Source organism: Vanacampus margaritifer, chromosome 5 (assembly GCF_051991255.1).
Source record: "Vanacampus margaritifer isolate UIUO_Vmar chromosome 5, RoL_Vmar_1.0, whole genome shotgun sequence".
Taxonomy (NCBI): Eukaryota; Metazoa; Chordata; class Actinopteri; order Syngnathiformes; family Syngnathidae; genus Vanacampus; species Vanacampus margaritifer.
The window spans coordinates 10,990,213-11,011,034 of record NC_135436.1 but is presented as its reverse complement, the minus strand read 5'-3'; the positions used below and the strand labels follow the sequence as shown (position 1 = coordinate 11,011,034).

General features: G+C 39.6%; 1 protein-coding gene across 1 annotated transcript in view; it reads left to right on the top strand.

The window, feature by feature from the left end:
* The window catches only part of LOC144052267 (calsyntenin-2-like), a 223,643-nt gene that overhangs the window by 81,290 nt on the left and 121,531 nt on the right, over positions 1–20,822 (top strand). The window contains exon 2 of the mRNA XM_077566194.1: positions 12,662–12,784. Within this exon, the coding sequence (XP_077422320.1) occupies positions 12,662–12,784 (123 nt within the window). The remainder of the gene's footprint in view (positions 1–12,661; positions 12,785–20,822) is intronic.

The following is a 20,822-nucleotide window of genomic DNA, read 5'->3' as shown; positions in this document are numbered from 1 at the left end:
TGTCACTATATTATAGTCCCTTTTGTTATTTGCATCCAATCAAAGCTTATGTGTGTTTCATTTAATTTTAAGTCAGCTAAAAATAATATGCACTGGGAGAGGTTTGAATCCTGACTCGGCTTTTCCTGAGTATATCCTTCAGCTTCCATTGCAGCAGCACGTTATTCCTTTTGATGCTTTGGGGCCTTTGAGCTGCAGCCAGTGTCACTGTTGCTCTTGTTGGCAAGTTGGTAATCATGTCAGATATTCATAGGGAACAGGCCTCACCTGGAATACTGATGGAGTACTGCAGGAGTCTGATACTAAACCAGGGTCATGCTACTCCATGTGAACTCGTCAGAGTTCTGCTTGGGACCAAATGCTAAAAGAGTTGCCTGTACAGTTGAATGGGCTATGTCATTTTATTGCAGTTTATGATTGATACTGTTGCAGTGCCCAAGGACTTCCTCTTGTATCTCAGAAGGTCATCAGTTTGGCTCATGGTGCTCTTTCTCATTATCGAGGAGACAGTAAACACTTGGATGACAACAATGTTTTCATGTTATGTTTCATGCAGCTCTTGCTATGTTTCTTATTTCTCAAAGCTGCTTCTTCCACATGTCGATCTAGGTAGCAGTTGAAATGTTCTCAATAACGGAGGGATTGATGTAAAACACTTTAACCCATTAAGGCCTAAAACGCCTGGCAAAACCTTTTTAATCAACTAAAATACCAAGAATTAGTCAAAACAAAACAAAATGATGAATCCGCTCTCCCAGCTAGAGGTAGAAGAGCACTCCCGGCTCTAGTGGTAGAAAGGCGGCAATACGCTTCCGGCTTTAAAGGGTTAATAGAGCTAAGATGCTGTTCTAGTTCTAGTTCTGTTGTTTACCTTTTCTTTAAGTCTTGTTTTTTTTTCCTTTCCTGCACTGCTTCAGACGCGTAATCGAATGACTTGGAATGCTCGTCTGTCAGTGGTCAGACAGTAATGCCTGCCTCAGTTTTTCCTCACAAGCCAAGCAAATGTCAGGTGCTAGTTTGTTCCATACGAGGCTTTCCTTCACCATGCATCAACTCAAGATTAAAGTAATTTTTCATAGCCAATATCATTTGAGCCGATTATAATAATAACTTCTTTCCACTTCAATTTTTCATATTCTTGACAACACATTTACAGTTGACAAGCAGGAAAAAGCTATTCTAGGTAATACATATGTTCTCAGCTTCCTGCAACTGCTGCCCCTCTTGTATTTACAACTATGACATTTTTTAATGATGTGGTAAAAGAACCACAAGCAGTACACGGGTTTTCTAGCAGTACACAGAAGAATCACTAAATACAATTATAATTTACAACAAAATAATATAATAAACAAAATAAAATAATGCATTGCAGTGAAGTTTTTAGCTATACAATAGCTTATCATCTCCTTACAATGCAAATGGTTAAATTTTTTTGTGTTTCCTGAAAAATCAGAAAAAAATGACTTAGGTGATTATTTTAAGAAGGCCTCGTTATTCAAACTTAATTTTAAATTCAGTGTGCAGCAATTTTATTTTACTTCAAATAAAGTGCAATTTTTAACTGCTGTTGTCGTCGTAAGAAGTGGCGCATCTCAATTTTCGTTGAACAAAAATAGAGCCCTATATGTGATTTAGTTATGTGCTTTTGACTATGTACACAGTTTAGAACCACTAATGTGAAACATTCACAACTGTCTGAAATGTGAAATGCTAATACAGTAGTCAGATGTATTATTATGATTAAAACTTGCCCAATTGCCCTCACTTAAAATTGCTTTTTTCTGTGTTCTGTCAGTGGCGGCGCTGAATACTGTCAGATTGCTTTGAAGGCAAATGAATAGAGGTATTCAACCTGAACAATATTTCAAATTGATCGGAAAATTCATGCTCAATAATGAGGGCTATTTGAATGAAATTACTCTTCTTTGTGGTGAAAATGGAACTCTTAAAGCCAGCTGCTGTAATTGCCTTTGTTGACCTGTCATTGTCCATGCAAAATAAATGAAGTCAGGCTGAGATGGGTGCACCCCAAAGTGAAGCCATTCATAACACTTATTTGGAGCTTAGAAGACTGCAATAACATTATGGAGTTCATTCCTAATTGTAGCCATCTTCCTTGGCTAATTACCACAAGCAGTAAACACACATTTTTAACAAGCCGAAAGCATGATGGGAAACCAAAGTGGTTAGGCCAAATAAACTACTCTACATAGTAAACACAATCAACGTTGATTGTGCACTATGTCTCATCATTGGACAGTGCAAGTGTGTGTAAGCGCTGCAATGTTCTAAATAGTAACATTAGGATAGTTGGTTGGTTGTTGTATTTTTTTAAGCCATCAATTGCGCAAGGACTAACTGTTCTCTGGTAGCTGCAGCTGAATGTCTTTAATTTTGCACAAGTTCCAGATCACCATGCAAAGTCTCCCTTTTCAGATACCTCTATATCCTATAGTTCTGGCTTTTTATTTGCTAGCTTAACTGATAAAAATGCATAGGTCCATGTTAAAGCTTAGCACGACAGAAAGGTCAGAGGTATAATGCGCCTGCATTTGGATGGCATGCTGTTCTCTCAGTGCTTTGAAATGCCAATTGTTATAAAACGCATTATAGGTGTCTTTTCACAGTGGGCACAACACAATGCACAGCGAGCAGGTATTTGGATGAATCTATTAAACTTCATGCAGTGTTTTTATTTCATGAACACATTGTAATGGAAACAAACAAAGACATTTAAAATCCGCTTGAACATTTATTAGCATTCTGATCATGAGAATTACCGGGTCAGAGAGAGCACAGCATGTTATGATGCAAAGATATTTTTTTGGTTGTGGCTGTGGCTGGAGGAAAAGTCTTCGGGGCCGAGGAGGTTTGAAGGACTGTGGGAACAGAAGACAGGTCAGAAGCAGGACACAAACAGGAATTTAATATGTGGACTGAACACAACAGAAACTCGACAATGAGCATTATTGATCTGTTGACGTGGTGAAGTCCAAGACCGGCTCAACAGGCTGCTGTGAATTCGGTAGAACAACAGTACCATCAAACACACACGCACATACACATAGAGGAAGGCTCGGAATGCTATGCAGTTGAAAATAGGACCAATAGGTCAATAGGGTTAGTGGCAGATGGGAAGTCCTCAAAAGTGGACAGCCTTCCAAAATCTGTCCACAACAGTGAGGATGACAGTGCCACCTTTTTGATGATGGAAGGCCGGTGATGACGACCAATGCAATATTGTTTCCATGGACGTCTGGGAATGTGGGCGAAGAAGACCACAATTCATACATTGGCACTGATTTTATAGTTCTGGAATTAAAAATTATGGTCGCATTAAAATGTGCCGAATGTATGTCCCAACTTCGACTGTTATTATTACACAATATTAAACAATCTGAAGATGATGAAAATAGCTTTAGAACAAATCCCCTAAATAATCTTGTGTTCTAGGGTAATTATTTATTTACATATCATTCAATGACATCATAATGTCTTTGAAAACGGAGGCCATTTTCATTTATCTACGGCTAAAATACATATAGAGAGTGTGACTATATCCTAAACACGCCCCCCTCTGGCAGGCAAGTAGCGGTGCTGCATAAATGGACTACAATGGCGACACGGGGGAAAACTAGCATATCCGTCAACTTTACGTCCAATACCACTGACACTCACTTTGATGAAAAGGACATGATATACATGTGCAAGACGGAATATTACCGTTGCCTATGAAGCTCTTTCGTGAAGACCACGATCCTTCCCCTCCACTTTCGAAGGGTTTGCTTGACGGTGCACACCTGCGAGCACACGTTTTGCTGCCTTCATCACACAGCGCAGTTTTCCCCGCTGTGGTCGATATTCTCCCAGGCTATAGGAGGCAGTGAAGTGCGTCTACGGCATATGAACAACACTTTACCCCATTATAAGTAAAAAAATTTTTTTATTTATTTTGTCAATAAACGACTTCGGCAGTTTGGGGTGAATGTATCTACATAAACTTAACAAAATAAATGACAGCAAAGAATAAGGAAGTAGAAAACACTGTTGTTTACGACAGCGTTTGCTCGTCCGCCAAGTCTTTTTGCGCAGACCGTGCGCGTATCCCGGGCCAGCCCCCGGCTCCTGCTACCCTGCTTGGAGCTCCAGAGCAGCACAAGCCGCCATCCCGAGCCACTTGGGGCGAGGCCACGGGAAGAACTTGGAACGTAATGAGCTCCAGACTCAGAGGGAGGCGTTCACCGGGAACAGGTCATCTATTCGGGCTTGCCACAGCGAACACCGGGGCGAGCCTCTGCCCACTGGTAGCCCGCTCTCAAGGTGCGCGCTGTCGGCAATGCGGACGCCGCGTGGTTGGTCAGTTACTAAATTCAACTGTGTAATATCTATCTATATAACCATAGCAGCACAATCGAACAAAACGGATGATTTCGACCACAATTTGCGTGTTTGTGGGAGAATAGCTTGACGCCGGTTAGCAACTGCTTATTCTATAGCGCGGTTCAGCTCCTGCCAGCAGGTGGCTCCACCAGTCTAGGTTTTTTTTTTAATTGTAAACCCCACTTTCTTGCTCTTTTGTTATATTCTGACTTTGGAATGATGCTCAGGCTTTCACAAAGGCAAGATAGAAATACAATATCAGAATATCTTCAGAATGTTTATAAATAACATATTTTTTACTTAATACGGATAATGGGAAACTAATATGGTGTTATTTTTTTAGGAAATTGCAACATATTTGTGTATGTAATGTGTACGACTCAACATCTTGAACTCTTGTTACTCCCCACACCTGTCAGTACTTGTAAATGTACTGTAGGTGTATGCATTATAGTGCATGTGCGGGTGAGAAAAGCAGGAAGCTGAAAATGCCATATCAAAAATTATACATACAATAATGGACTATAATGAGGGCTCAAAATGACACACACTGGGAACATTTTTGACTGTGAAGTAATTTTGATAAAGAGGGGTCATGGCAGCTGGCGTTAATGGCATCCAAAGTGTATTTCCGGCTTACACATTCACTTTGGTTCATTTTGGGCAATGCTTTTAGAGGTTTTGTTTGTTTTAGCGATATTTTTATATCCATCCCACACAACTGCACTATATTTACTTCTCCTTGTTTTTCTCATACATCTCCTGGGGGCTTGTTGCAGCGGATCAGCAGAGTAATTGTGCAGTCAGCCTTTTCGCTATCTCCCAAGGTTTAAAAGTCCCCATCTGAAAGTAGATTCTCATGCAGTAACATCACGAACAGCTCAGAGGCAAATTTGAATGAGGTGTATTTTGTTGTATTGTTGTTGTTTTTTCCTGTCACAAGGGTTGCACTCTGGCCAAGGAGGCATGGACAAGAAGCTCATGGTGAATGTCTGACCTTTGTCATGGGCTTTATCATCATGCTGCAGCGACAATGCTGCGAGGTTGGAGGGAGACAAATGCCAAAACCAAAATTGCATTGTTCACTGAAGTAAAAAAAGAAAAAGAAAGAAAAGGTTTTTATATGTGGGGTAGGACTTGCTTCCTTCCTCTCAGTGTTTTCTGATCGCCTGTCTAGCCCAAAACTATCATTCTGTATTGAGTTGTGTTTGATTTGCTTTGCAAGGTCCCACTGTGTTTTCATAGGTCTGCAACAACATTTTAACAAGATTGTCTAAAGGCGCTGTGCTGACCATCTTCAAACACATACAGACATAAACAATGTTGCCTACCTGCAGGGCTGCACATCATCAGCAGACAAGAATTCAAAAATGCATTATTCACTTGCTGAAGAACCAACTCTGCTCTTATAGTGATATAAAGGTCATCATAAATGCAACTTCATTTGTTACATGTGCAATATATAGCTAAATTTGTTGTCTATATTTATCCTATCCTTGAAGAACAGTGGTTAGCCACCATGTAGTGTTCAAATTTTGATCTTGTGACCTTGGTCAATGAAGCTGACTTCTTAAATTAAGACTACTTGGACTGAGGCATTTATTTATGTGTATTACATTGGTTGCATTAAAGATGGCGTGTATAATATATTGAGGCTTTTCTTATACAAAGTATTTTGGGTATTTATCATGTAGGAGCTACTTAATCAACATTTGGTGCATGTAAAAATTGGGGAAAGGAAAACTTACCTCCAAGTTTTCTAGCTCTTGTTACAATAGGAAAACACAACGCCTTGGTTTCCGAGGCAGACTGCAGACAAGTGTAAACGAGAAGTGGATATATTGAAGGTACAGCATAGTAATCTACTACTTTGTGAGACGAACAATCGAGCATCTGTCACCACCCCTCTGAGGTCCAAGCACTCTAGGATGCTGGAATAGATGAATGGGCAGTGAGTTTATAGACAGTAAAAATGACTGCTCTGTATTGTGTATTGCTTGTTTAATTTTAGTAGAGGGAGAATTCTAATTAAAAAAAATTTGAATATTTTTCCCATGTTGCCTCATTTTTGCCCAGGTATGGGCCTTATTGTGAATATTGTATTCTGTTTATTTTTTTTAAATCATCCAACCATCCATTATCTGAACCGCTTAAATACAAACATTTCTGTTAAATCTTGCATTAAGTGAGGTAACGTTTCATCCATAAAATGCAAAATATTGGGGTGATTGTTGTGATTTTTTAGTGGTTGATATGGGCATAAATACAGATGTCCTCATATGCTTATAGACAGTTCCATATGCCAGTCTACCACAACCCTCATTGTTTATAAAGAGGTTTTGCTGACCATGTTATTCCAAAGGCTGGACTGGAGATCTGGCATACAGGGCAGATGCCTGTTGGGCCGGTGTCTTTTGGGGCAGATGCAGTGCTATTCAATTATTATTTACCTCCATCCGGCCCATAATTCAGAGGGAGTAGCCCCTTAATGAAATTTACAATATAGAGAGCAAACTGAACCAATCTGTGGCTGGGCCGGCGGGGCTCAGTCAAAATGCCAGGGTCGATTATTTGTGCCAGTCCAGCCCCGGTTATGTCACATTATACAATGCCACACAAAAAAAACTTGCAAATTTACTTTGAAAAAAGTGTGCTCCTGTGACGTATTTGTCGTATATACACTATTTTCATTCTTATTATTTTTTATAAGGATGTTATAAGCTGTTATAAACAAAACCACACAATTATTTATTTAATATTTTATATTTTAATTATTTAAAACAACTCAAAGTTTAAATGTAAAAAAATATATATATATTTTTTTTTCTTAGCTATGTTTGCCTCTAGTGGGGTGGCACATGCATCTTGGTGGGTGGGCACGACCACTTAAGGCCAACCCGTGGAGACGCGGGTCTGAGTTTAAACTGTGCCTAAGATAGTAACTTATTACAGCATTTTTATATTTCTGTTCTATGCATTTTTTCTTGTGTATATGTTTCAATCAATCAATCATAATGGGTCCATCAATCCAAAATAAATGATAGCATATTGAACACTGTTCTGCAAAATCAGCTTTGAGGCTTATGAATCAAGTTATTTCCTGGATCATGTCAGTTCACACTAAGAAGCCAGAGTGCAAAGATGATTAGCGTCTATAAAAAAAAATCTTCAAGGTTCAAAGCAGGCGTGGATTGTTGAAATGGTTGAGGAGATGAGGAGCAAGTCACATCCTGTGATTTTATAAAAAGCCTGAATGTCAATAATTTGGTGTGGCTTATTGATGGACATCTTTGAGATGCCATCTTTTTGTCACTGTAATTACATGTTTGTTGTTGTTGTTGCTACGACTTACTGTCTCTTCTGTGTTTACTTTTCATTAAGATGATGTACACTTCAAAGCTCCTTTGTTGACCTTATCAATCTGGGTTTAATTTCCTACAGATTTTTTTTCTTTTTTAATTACAACTGTTTCTCTTCATCCGTTGCCCCCCTGGTGCGTGTTCAGATTGCAACACACACCACTGTGGAGCTGGTGCCCAGCAGCACAGTTATGGTGGCACATTGTGGGCTGGGTCAGAGATTAATCCGCCGTCATAGCACCTCTGCCATGCCCTCCTGAGCCTCCAGTCAAATCCATGGCTCACAGCTTAATTGGTAAGGAAATGGCAAGGGGAGATAGTCATGCTGACTGGCAGCGGAGGGCATCTGAGCTCCAACATTTACCTTTCATCTGTCACACTACCTGATTATATTAGCATGTACTGGCTTAATAACTGTTTGGCACAACCCCTGTGGCTGGATTTAATTGAGCAACAAAAATGGTTCAGTGGCCTTTAACTCAACTCATTTGCGAGAATACATACTTTTAGAAGGTGTGTAAGATAAGTAAAACCTCTGTTTTCTCTGGTTTGCACACAATTTAATAAGTGCTGCAGGGCATATGCAGTAGTGGTGCAGTAGTAGAGGCTATCATTGAATACAAACAGAAAGTAAGTCATGTATGTTTTTGTGTATGTACAATATGTATGTTTAACATTAGGCAAACTCGCGATTTCCATTAAATAAAGTTTGCATTTTTTATAAATTTTTGATATCTTCTTACATACAATTTCCCCAAAAATCAATGGGTAATATTTTTAAAGAAATACCTATATAAAACAAGATAGCATTTTTCTCCTTAAAATTGCATGTAATTAAAGCCATTTTTCCATTAGGATTTTTTCCCCAACAATACATATTTTATATAGAATAAACAGAATTTAAGTAAATAACAAAATTCTTGATCATAAAAACAAAAGATAAAACAACTCCCAAAAAATTGGTTATTTGTACAAAACAACCCAAAGTTGGGTCAAATTGACCAAAGTTAGGGGGTCAGTCCAAATATTGACCCATCATTTTTAAGGGTGCATGATTTGGGTATTGAAGCTAATCTTATTGGCTTGGCTTGTTGTGAGGAACATGAAGCAGAAATTGGAGAAACAATGTCAATATGACTCACATGTAAAATAGTAATTTCCAAAAATGATTTTAAGTATGTTATCTAGCTCAAGAAATAGGGAAAAAAATACATCTCACATTAATTTATTTTTTTGTTGATGGTAATGGTAACTTAGTTACCATCAACAAAAAAAAATGTAAATTGGTAAGTATTAATATTCCAAATGTTTGCAGTACACAATTGTGGAGAAACCATTGACTGAGTTTGCCTTGAGACTCTCAAATGATTTTGTGTTTGTGAGAGGCAAAGATAGAAAAAGTTTATTGATAAGTTTTTACAATGTGTAGCGGTTTTGCCTTTTGCTTTTTCTCTATGTGGAAGGTCATGGTATTGAAAACTGTGCTTTGGTTTTAAAGTAAACACAACAAATGTTGTTTGGTCACAGTCATTCAATTATCATCGGATGAATATCAGAATGGTGTGTTTTATTCCAGTGACTGCGACATAATTTTCATCAAAGGCCTAAGGAAACGTTCCCTCTTTCCATTCACAACAAGTTGTTACCGCATGCCATTTACTGGTTTCTTTTAGGTGCCAACGAATGTTGTTTGCTTCTGAAAATTGGGGTCACATGGAGGACAGCTGAGGTGTGTTTTTTCTTTTGGCCCAATCTATAAGCATACTGTACTGTATATCCTATTAGCAGTTTCTGGAGCCTCAAGGCTGCAGTGTAGATGAGTACTGCCCGGTTCAATCAAAATGTCAAAAAGACAAATATTCCCATTGAAGTGAGTCATTTACAAAGAAATGCTTGATGTTTTCCTGCTGGATGTCTTCACTGATTCTTTAGTCAAGATGAATCATTTTCTTTCTTGTTTCTCTTGTGCTTTATTGGGTGCTTACACAGTCATCTAAGGACTGCTGGTTAGCGATGAATAGCTACTGTTGCAACAACCCATTTTAAGCATTTGTGCTACACTGATGCTACTTTCAGTGATTGATTAAGGAAACATCAAATCCAATAATTGTGGGGGTCATTTGTAGACATGTCAGTGAACAATGACTAAAAGTTCAGTTGGGATCAATCTTCAACACATTGGTGCTCTGTTCGGAATCCAACCGAGACAGCAATCTGTGAACCCATCCTAAGTGTCAAGCTGCAGCTCAGATTCGGGCAAGGCAAGAGGTTGAAATGCTTCCCCAGGGAATCATGGAGCTGATGGGTTGGCATTTTCATTTGTAAACCCCTTTCTTATCTTCCACAACCTGGACTGAATTATTTGCAACCAAAGCGGATAATATCGGTGAACTCCAGCGGTATGTCCCATGGTGTCAATCCAATGATCCCATTCTGCTCAGATAGCTTAGATTTTGTATTTCTTGTCTGGTACGGAATAAAGGTGATACCCAACTGAGGCACTGCAGAGATGACTGAATGTGAGCAAATCACTACTGATGTGGGGAAATATCGACACACTGGGGTTAGATCTGAACTTGAGCCATCGTTAACCTGTCACAACTGCCACCTGGCCGAGAACAATGTCAACATTTAGAGTGATGTTATCTCAAATGTATATTGTACTTCACTTTTCTGCCACATTTTTGATGTATGTATTTTAGGACTGGATAAACTCTCTTCGAGCATACCATCAGTGTTGAGTAACTTGAAGTGCATTGACAATCTAAGGAATGTTGTTGACAAAAAATTCAGACAGTCTTAAAATAAGCATGGATTGAAGAACTAATTATTAGGTCAGGAATAATTCAAGATCGCGGTTGCAAGCAGACAAAATGAGTTTCCTCCGCAGGGTGTTTGGGCTCTCCCTTAGAGATAGGGTGAGAAGCTCATACATACGGGAGGGACTCAGGGTCGAGCCGCTACTCCTCCACGTTGAGAGGAGCCAGTTGAGGTGGCTCGGGCATCTGGTTCGGATGCCTCCTGGACGCCTCCCTGGAGAGGTGTTCCGGGCATGTCCTACCGGCGGGAGGCCCCGGGACGACCCAGGACACACTGGAGAGCGTACCCGGCTGGCCTGGAAACGCCTTAGGATATTGTTGGAAGACCTGGTCGAAGTGGCTGGGGAGAGGGAAGTATGGGCTTCTCTCCTAAAGCTGCTGCCCCCGCAACCCGACACCGGATAAGCGGTAGCAAATAGATGGATGGACGGATGGATAATTCAAATGTCAGCAGGGCTTTATTTAGCTATGACACAAGTAAAGTCCACAAAAGCCCCAGAGTCCAAATGAGGTGTCACACATTGTGATCAAATCCACATGTCTTATAGTTATTATTATCAAGTTGCACAAAATACTACCTAAGGCTGCCACTTAACTGTTTTGTGTTACTGGCAGTTTTGGCAGCAATGAGGCATAACAATTGCCCTCAAATGAAATGCACAGAAGCACCAAGTTAATTGATCCCTAAATGCCAAGGCTTGGATTCGATAATTATTCAAATAAAGGGTCATTGTACCACTTTTTCTCACAAACTCATGCATATTCATTCAATGATAACACAGTATCATGTCATGTTTCTATCCGGGCTGTCTAATTAGCAATGATTTTCAGGCAGAAACTTACTTTGAATCATGATACTAATGTTTTTACGGTAAAAAATAAATAACATCATTAAATTGTATTTTTTGATACCACACTCATAACAATAATAGCTAGTAAACTATATGGACAAAATATTAGGACACCTGTCCATTAAAAGTACAGTGGCAACAAATATCAACAAACTCAACTATCAATAAGGGGAAGCCAACCCCCACCCCCCCTCCCCCCAAAAATAAAATACAAATAAACAAAAACTTGACAATAATATGTTCTATGCAGCCCCACTAGTCTAAATATTGTATTCTGGTTAATATTGTGTTAGTGGGTTATGAGTTAAGAAGAAAAATCCAGCAGTGATTATCAGTATCACGAGGCGGCCATTTTACCACTTGCTGTCGAGTGAAAATGACATCACAGTTGCTCAGGTCTCAGGTAACAACCAATCACAGCTCAGCTTCAGAATACAGGTGAAGTGTGATTGGTTGTTGCCTGAGCGCTGAGTGACAAAATGGCCTGAGATGGATAAAAACGGCTGGCTTTTGTTTCATAACTCATATTTCACAAAAGTAATATTAATCAGAATGTCATGTTTAGACTAGTGAGATCACATATAACATATTATTGTCAAGAAATGTTTAGGTTGACTTCCCCTTTAAAAGGTTTTTACGTTAGACTTTTTTTCAATCGATTCGAACATCCATATCTCAGTTATGTTTGATGATTTGCAATACAACATTAGAAGTAAGTAATGTAGTAATAAAATTAATGACCATTTGCAGAAATGTGTTTTGGTTGTTTCATTCAATTTTGTCTGTTTTTATAATGGATCACATGTACGTGGTTCAGAACATTGCCACTCAATCCAGGTTACTTTTACTCAATTAGTGTTCTTAACTGTGCCCTAAGCACAGGACCCTTGTTTTGACATTGCCTCCAATAGAGCTCTGCTGGCAGTGCAGTAGGTAGTAATTGATAAAGCAAGACCCATTGCTTCGAATTCGGCAGGATGACAGGAGGAAAAAGAACATGCAAGCGAAAGTAGTTTGAATGGGGATTAGGAAAATGAGAAGTCCTGCTGAAAGTGAGTCTATAATTAAAAATAAATACACTCCTGAATGTTTGCTGAGGCTTGCATCATTTGTTGTTGTGTGCAGGTCAGTGTTGCTCTTCTTTGACATTTACATGGAAGATGTGAACACGTCTCCCCGCCTGTGAAGTCTTGCTATTTCTTTTTTCCTGTAGCAATACATCACTCATTTTATACCTTGTCTCCCACAGTGAATAAACACAAACCATGGATTGAGACGTCATATCATGGGGTAATCACCGAAAACACTGACGTTGTTCTGCTTGATCCTCCTTTGGTGGCTCTGGACAAGGATGCCCCCGTCCCATACGCAGGTAAGACCATAATGATGCAACAATAAATTATATATTGTTTTGGTACTTTGTAGTGACTGCATCACAGTTTGTGACTTTTTTAAATCATCTTAGCCCCTCCCGTCGTTAATTGATATGAACACATTTTATAGCCATTTTGTGTCCCTAGTGGGTGACGAGAACTAAGAAAAAGAATGAATGACTGTGACTGGATTAGAGTAAGCCCACTTTGAGATTTCCAGCTTGTCCAAAGAGTGCCAGCTCTTGTGGGAAGGTGTTAGTTCCCGCCAGACTGCTAATGTGCCCCTTGCATATGTTTGGAACCCGTTCAAGGCTCTCAAGCTGGGCATGATTGGGATATGTGTGTGTTGAAGGAGGGGGGGTGTCTAGTGCAGTTTTATGATGGCCTGAGGAGACTCACTGTAAAAATTACCCTTCAGGTAGACAGGAAGCAAATGATGAAACAATATGGGAGGTCAGCTGGCTGATCAGTATATGACTTAGGTCTTGATAGACGGGCAGTGACACGGTAACTAAAGATGACCTTTAAAAGTCCCAAAATTTGTAAATGTGCGAGTAATTTGTAAAAGTCCAACCATAGACACAAATACCTTGACTGAACAATGAGGAGTAATTGAGTCATTATTAGACTAATTAGTCGTAAACGTGGACAATCCAGTCCCCTCTAATTTTTGTCATGCTAACTTATTGGGCTGTGGAAAACGTATTTTCTACTTGTTTTATTATTATTATTTTTGCCTTTAGCCTTTAATTTGACCTTCCTGAGCTACCACAGCAGGCACACCTACTCAGGGGACAAAACTGTGACCAAAATGGTCGCGTATGCAATTTTTTATTCCGTGTGTGCAATCTGGTCGAATTCATGTGAGTGCATATGTTTTAATGCTTCCTCCTAGAAGGGTACTGTAATATAGTCCACAGGCAGACAGATGTGGCGCTCACAACTGGGGAGGTACACATAAATGCTCAATCAGGGGTGCAAGGTGGTCTCCAATTGCCTCGTACACACAGAAGCATTTCAAAACTTGTTGGTGTCCAAAATAAGACTCTGAGAACGTTTAACGACTGTAATGTATAAATCTGGAGTGAGGCTGTAGCGCAGCCACAGGGAGTTAACGGAAAGTGTAAAAGAAAAATCAGCGAAGAAGACGAACACTTTTTTTTCTAACTTTATTGCAATCTACAGAACAAACAGGGCTTTGCATGTATCAAAACAACAGGAAAAAGACGAACACAGGAGAAGTGACAATGGCGTGTGATTCAAGTACAACACCCCTTGTTGAACGTGGGAATAAAGAAGCTAAATATTTTGCTGCAAAAGCTAAGGAGGCGGCGCAAAACGACTACAACACGGCTATCCGCCATTGTTGTTGACAGACTGGGCAGACTTCGAGCGCAGTCACACGAGAATTGACGCATACGTCATCAATCTGCAACAATGCGTCGTCATCGAGCTGCCACCATTACGTCATCTCTGGAGGAGTATCCTGCATATGGTGTCCAGACGGACGCTTACAGGAAGCGTTTTGAAATCTTTCTACTCTGGAGCCCGGTTTCAAAAGTGATCGGTTTCAAGCTCCGGAACCGCGCCATCATGTGGACAAACAGCCTAAGCGGTAAGAAACTTGTAAGGTATGATTGAAACTGGCTTTTGTGTGGACGGGGCCTTAGTTTGGAGGCCTTCTACTGCCCAAACTCAGGTAAAAACTGTTAAGTGGAACAGACAGTTGTACTTGCAATGAAATACAGCAAAAAAGAAAACAACAACAAAACTACATGTTTAAAAGATACAATTCTTAAAGACTGTGTTGCTCCTGGGACTCAAATGGCCCAAGTAGTTTGAGTTCAAGATGAAGAAGCCTTCCCTTTGCCATTGTTCACATACTCAGTTATTAATGAACTACTAAAATGCAATCAACTTCCTCACTGAGCCACACAGATGAAGCAAATAGACTTTGTAATGAGATTTTTCAGGGCTTTTAACTTTTTTTGTCTTTTGATGGGTAACAAAATCAAATCAACGTAGGTAGGCAATCTTTGTGTTGCTTCGAGAGCATGAAAAAAATAATGTTCCACGTTCTCCATTATCTATTCATTGCAGCTAGTGTGGGGAGGTTTTAAACAGAGGCGCGTTATCAAAACATAGAAACTGATACACTAAATGGCTTATTACACTATTCTTCTGTTGCACATTTTGTGAAATCTAGGAGCTTATCCGCTGAGTGAAGTTTTTGTGTATTACAAGGACATGTCTTAGGCCCCATCCACACGAAAGCCAGTTTCATTGTATCCTCTCAAGTTTCTTACCGTTCAGGCCATTCATCCACACGATGGCGCAGTTTCGGAGCTTGAAACCGATCACTTTTGAAACCGGGCTCCAAAGTGGAAAGATATCAAAACGCGCCTCGTACGCATTCGTCTGGACACCATATGCAGGATGCTCCTCCAGTGATGACGTAATGGTCGCAGCTCGATGACGACGCATTGTCGCAGATTGATGACGTATGCGCCAATTCTCGCGTGACTGCGCGCGAACCGTCAGTCTGTCAACAACAATGGTGTGTTGCTTTGCTTCCATCTGGACGGGGCTTTAATGGCATGAAGAAGATACATAATTGAATTAAGATTGATGATGATGATGATGATGATGATGATGACGATGATGATGATGATGATGATGATAATAATAATAATAATATTAACAATAATAATCATCATCATCACCATCATCATCATTATTATTAATAGTAGCAGTAGAAATTGTATTGTTGCAGTAGTAGTAGTAGTAGTAGTAGTAGTAGTAGTAGTAGTAGTAGTAGTAGTAGTAGTCAGGGCTGGACTGGCGCCCAAAAAAATCGGCCCTGGCATTTTGACCCGGCCCGGCCCAGTACGATTCTTGCCCAACATGTATTTCTGCCACTGATGTTTATTGATGATATTACAGTTTGCTATATCTATATTTGAAATAGATTAACAGACTGGTCCTTCTAAATTGTGGGTAAGTCTCTTGGGGTAAAATGTAGGAAAATAACACTTAAAAAGCACTGCATCGGCCCCAAAAGAGGCTGGCCCACCGGGCATCTGCCCTGTATGACAGATGGCCAGTCCAGCCCTGGTACTAGTACATTCTTAAAGCATTAGATTTGACTCTTGATTGCACAAAATGGTAACAAATAATGGATGCATGCATGCATGGATGTGCGGATGGTTTGATTTCCATGTCAACAACTACAAATCCCATTGACACATTTTCCTTTTCATTTCCTTTTTCAATTTGGCACAATTTCTGATAAGATAATTATTTCAAAGACAAGCTCATTGAGCATTTACTGTCCAAAAAATGTTAATAATGTTAAATGTAGGTTGTTTTAAAGGTAACAGATTGACATGTTTTATTAATAACTTTTTTGTCAGAAGTGTTAGTTTAAACACTAATTCTTGTAGATTTAGTACACACACCTGTACATGTGAAGCAGAAAAGTTCTATCTTTACCTTTGCTTTCGTTGGCTGCACAGCCCTGTAAAAAGAAAAAAAACACACACGCTCGTTTTGAGTTTTCTATTCTCAAGAAATATTGTGCGAGAACCATCCCTCTCACAAAATAACTCTCAGAATACCTACAATTAGAAATTGTAAACTTGCTTGAAGCTGAAAAGAGTCACAAAATTATCTTTAAAAGCATTACTATTCATCAGCCCATGGGAAGACAGACTATCTATAAAAAGAGATAGTTCAGCACTGTTCATACTCTTCTTAGAAGTGGCCATTCTGTACAGACGATTTCAAAAAAAAAAACAGTGAGGAATGTTTAATGACTTGAAGAAAAATACTCTAGTCTCACATGCTATAAGTAAGACAAACAAGAGTAGATGTCAGAAGAAGTAAAAGTCCGTCAGAGCTCGACTGGCACACAAAAAAATAGGACTTGGCATTTTGACTTAAGCCCGCCGGCCCGGCCTGACTCTTGACCACTACTGCCTAACACATACTGTAGTTCTGCCACTGATATTGAATGATGTTGGTTCAGTTTGCTGTCTATATTCCAAATGGATTGATGGACTAGTCCCTCTAAATTGTCGGACAATCTTGGGGTAAAATGGAGGAAAATAATCATTTAAAAGCACTGCATCGGCCCCAAAAGACGCCAGCCCACCGGCCATCTGCCCTGTATGAAAGATGGCCTGTCCAGACCTGCTGTCCATCAAACCATTGCTACAGGTTTGAAGGTTGCACTATAGTGCCTGAATGTTTCACGACACTACTGACAAATTATTGTGTGGACACATGAATCCAAAGTTGTTTTTTACGAACACAATTCTGTGTGCAAAAAAAAAACAAAAAAAAAAACATTAAAACTTCATTCCAACTTTAAACTATGTTGGAGGAGCATCAAGTTTTGGGGCTGCTTTGATATTACAGAGCCTGGATGCATTGCAATTGCCGACAGAAAAGGGAATTCCGACGTTTGTCAGTACATTTTGCAGGAGAACTTAGATCTTCTCGCTTCGAGTTGACGCTTAACAAACAATGGGCGATGCAAAAGGACATTGATACAAAGGGCTAAGTAAAACTGAATAACTTCAACAGAAGAAAATATGTCTTCTGAAATGGTCCAGTCCGAGTCCTGACCTCAACCCGAATGAGACACTGTTGCATGATTTCCAGAGAGCAATTCAAACCAAACGTCTCAAAAGCTTTGCTGAATTTAAACAGAGGAAAGAAGAAGAAAGGACCAACATGTCTCCTGTTAATAATCATTATTAACAGTTTCAAAACTGGACCGTGGGGAGCTTCTAGCAGTTCTAATCACATAGTCATCATGGTTTTAAATCATTTTTAAAAAAAAGAAAAAAAAAGAAAAGAAAAATAAACATAAGGTTGGGTGTTATGCAGCATAAATAAGAAATATGAGGGAATTAAATCAAAACGACTAGAAATAGAGTTGCCTTCGATGTGAATGTTGTTGGTGTTGACAGTCTTGTTGGTGTCATGTTGCAAAATCTTGTTGTAAGACACTTGAAACATTACTGTACAAGATCAGTCACCTGAAACCAATCTGCTCCCATAGCCCGAGTCATTTTGTAAGCTTGACGCTGCTCGGAAACTTGTGCCAGTCCAATTAAGTACAACTGCATATCAGGAAGCTTAAATTATTGTCATCCATCGGAGCATAAAATTGAGGAGCAACTCGGGAGAAGGAAGCGGAGATCTGCACATGCGCGATTGACACGCATGAATGAGGAGTGTGTGTGCTGGTGCCAGAACTGCAAAAGAATGCATCTTTCTACCAACCTTCAGTATTACTACAGTGAACCACCATGGATTGTAGCTGGGAAAACAAGATCAAAAATGTTTTTTTCTATTTTCTTAGCAAAATATTGTCTACAGTATGAATGATATTTATCACATTGTAGCGACTCTTAGCGACGGTGAATGAATGCCTGCGTTAGCCATGGCCATATATTTCCGGCCGCGCACATTCAGCCAATCACAGATGCAACTCGAATGTGCGTGGCCGGAATTTAACGTTGAGGCTATTTTGAATTAAAAAGATGTTAATAAATAAATAAATAAATAAATAAATAAATAAATAAATAAATAAATAAATAAATAAAGGGAGCAAATAACTAATCTGGAATGAATGTGGTTGTTTTTGCTCTAATGTCTTATTTCGCGGATCCGATCAAAGATGTCTTTGATTGATCGCGCAAATTATGACATTGACGGTTGAGTGGCTGACTGGTTTGCACGTCCGCCTCCCAGTGCAGACGCCGTGAGATCAAATCCGGGCTTCGGCCTTCCTGGGTGGAGTTTGTATGTTCTCCGCGTGCCTGTGTGTGTTTTCTCCGGGTATTCCGGTTTCCTCCTACATCCCCCAAAGCAGGCATGGTATGTTAATTGAACACTTTGAGTTGTACCTATGTGATGGTGAGCGTGAGTGGTTGTTGTTGTTGTGGTTTGCACCCTGTGATTGGCTGGCAATCAGTTCAGATTGAACACCAACTACTGCCCAAAGACAGGCTCCAGGACATTTCCACAATAACGTTTCCTTGTCTGGCCCCTCCTTTTGCCAGTCATGTGTATGTTTTTGGCCCCATGTGATGGAGAGCGAGAACAAGTAGTGGGGTCTGACAGGTGAGAGCCCAAGCTGCAGGCTATACATACAGGTACATGTCAATGAAGGCTTTCAGTCTTTTATTCTCAGTATTTATTATTTTCACACAAGCAATTTCACTGTATTAAACAACTTATCTGACTGTCCCTGCATGACATTTTGTATCGTGGATATCAAATATTCATGGATGTATATTCTTAAGGGGATAAATGTATTTTATACTAGAGTAGCACCTTTAAGTACCATAAAGCTAACGTTTCCTCTGTTTAAGTTATGCAAATTTAAAGGGACTCATTGCTATGCTGAAGCTTGCCACTTCAAAGGTGAAGTCGAGAGCAAGACCAGCACCGTAAAGAAGTTTCCCTCAGGGGTATTGATACTACTGTGCTGTGCTTCCTGGCACATACAGTCATTATCTTGTCTATATTAAATCTATTTGCTGTACAAAGCCATTCTCGTTCTGACATTTGGTTCTGCTGTCTTCTTGCTAAGCGTCAACATTTTGTGACCTCCTTGTTAGAACAAATAGTTGAGACAAGTGGGTATTGAGGCTTTCACTTCAAGTGATAGAAAAGTCCTGACCCCAGTGATTTGATCTTGGGTTAAAATGAATGAAGGTGCGACACATCTATACATATATATATATATATATATATATATATATAGAGTACTCAGTGATGTAAAGAAAGCGTCAGTCCAAAGGGCCCGGAGTAAAATGGTTCACCAAGGTCTACGGCAACACAACCCCGCACACAATGAATCATATTTTTGAAAGCTTAAACATAACTGAAATCTCACCAAATTGCAAAACGCACATTTGGCCTGGAGAAAAAAAAAAGGTATTTTAAAGTTGCCAAAAAAAACAAAAAAAGATTCTGTAGCACTCCCTACAGAGGTCTGTCGTAGGGATACGAAAATTGGGAGGCACGTGTTGCAACCCGAGTACAAAAAATTCTGCAGAAGCCATATCTTGAAAAGTACAGGAAGTAAGCTGTGAATTTTTAATGTACAATTTTTGCTTCAAACTTGGTTCGCCATCAAATTTACTTTCAAATTTAACCTTTTCTAGAGGTTTTTTTTTATTTTTTACAAACTTTTTACACACATCAAGTTTGGTGATAAATTCAATATTTTGGAGTGTTATTATTATTATTATTATATTATTATTTTAATAACTTGGTAGCATGCCTTAAGGAGTACTATGAAGTAAGAAGTACCAATTCCAAGCTATAACATTGGACTTTTCATACATTATTGCCAGTGATGACTACTACATTACACACATTAAACTTGCAGTGTAATCCTGCCTATCAGCATTATGTCAGTTTATCAGGATAGAAGCTTATCTGACAGATGAACAATCATGTTAAACTTCTGCTGTTGCTCACCAATGTCATTTTCCTGCCCCTAGCTCTTCCCTGTCATTTCCCCCTTGCCTGATTCCTTTTGAGATACTGACGGTTACGCATAGTCAGGCAGAGTGATAAATATGGTAAACACTCAGTGCTGTGCTCTCCTTCATTGAAGCTGTCATACTTCATTGGTATGAAAAGCCAAGGAGGCGCACAAGATTCTCAGCCAAAAGAAGGATAAAGAGGTAAAAATGAACTACTGGGGGGAATAAAGGGTTAGAATGTTTATCATCATCTGGTGTGCACTGAAGAAAAGTGACACAAAGTAGTGATAAGAGAAATCTAGAAAGTGATATATGTGGTTTGAGTATAAACTTTACCGGCCTAACCTCGAAAGGGAGCAATTTGCCAAAATGTAATTAACTGTAACGTGATCAATCAGAGTGCTAAAGGATGGAGCCCTTCCAGTGCGGCAGGCTGCCAGCCTCTCATCCTATAGCTCATTTTGCCTTCGCTAAAGTGCCAAAGAAATGCAGCAAGCAATTCACGTGGCTGTTCTAGGTACAGTAT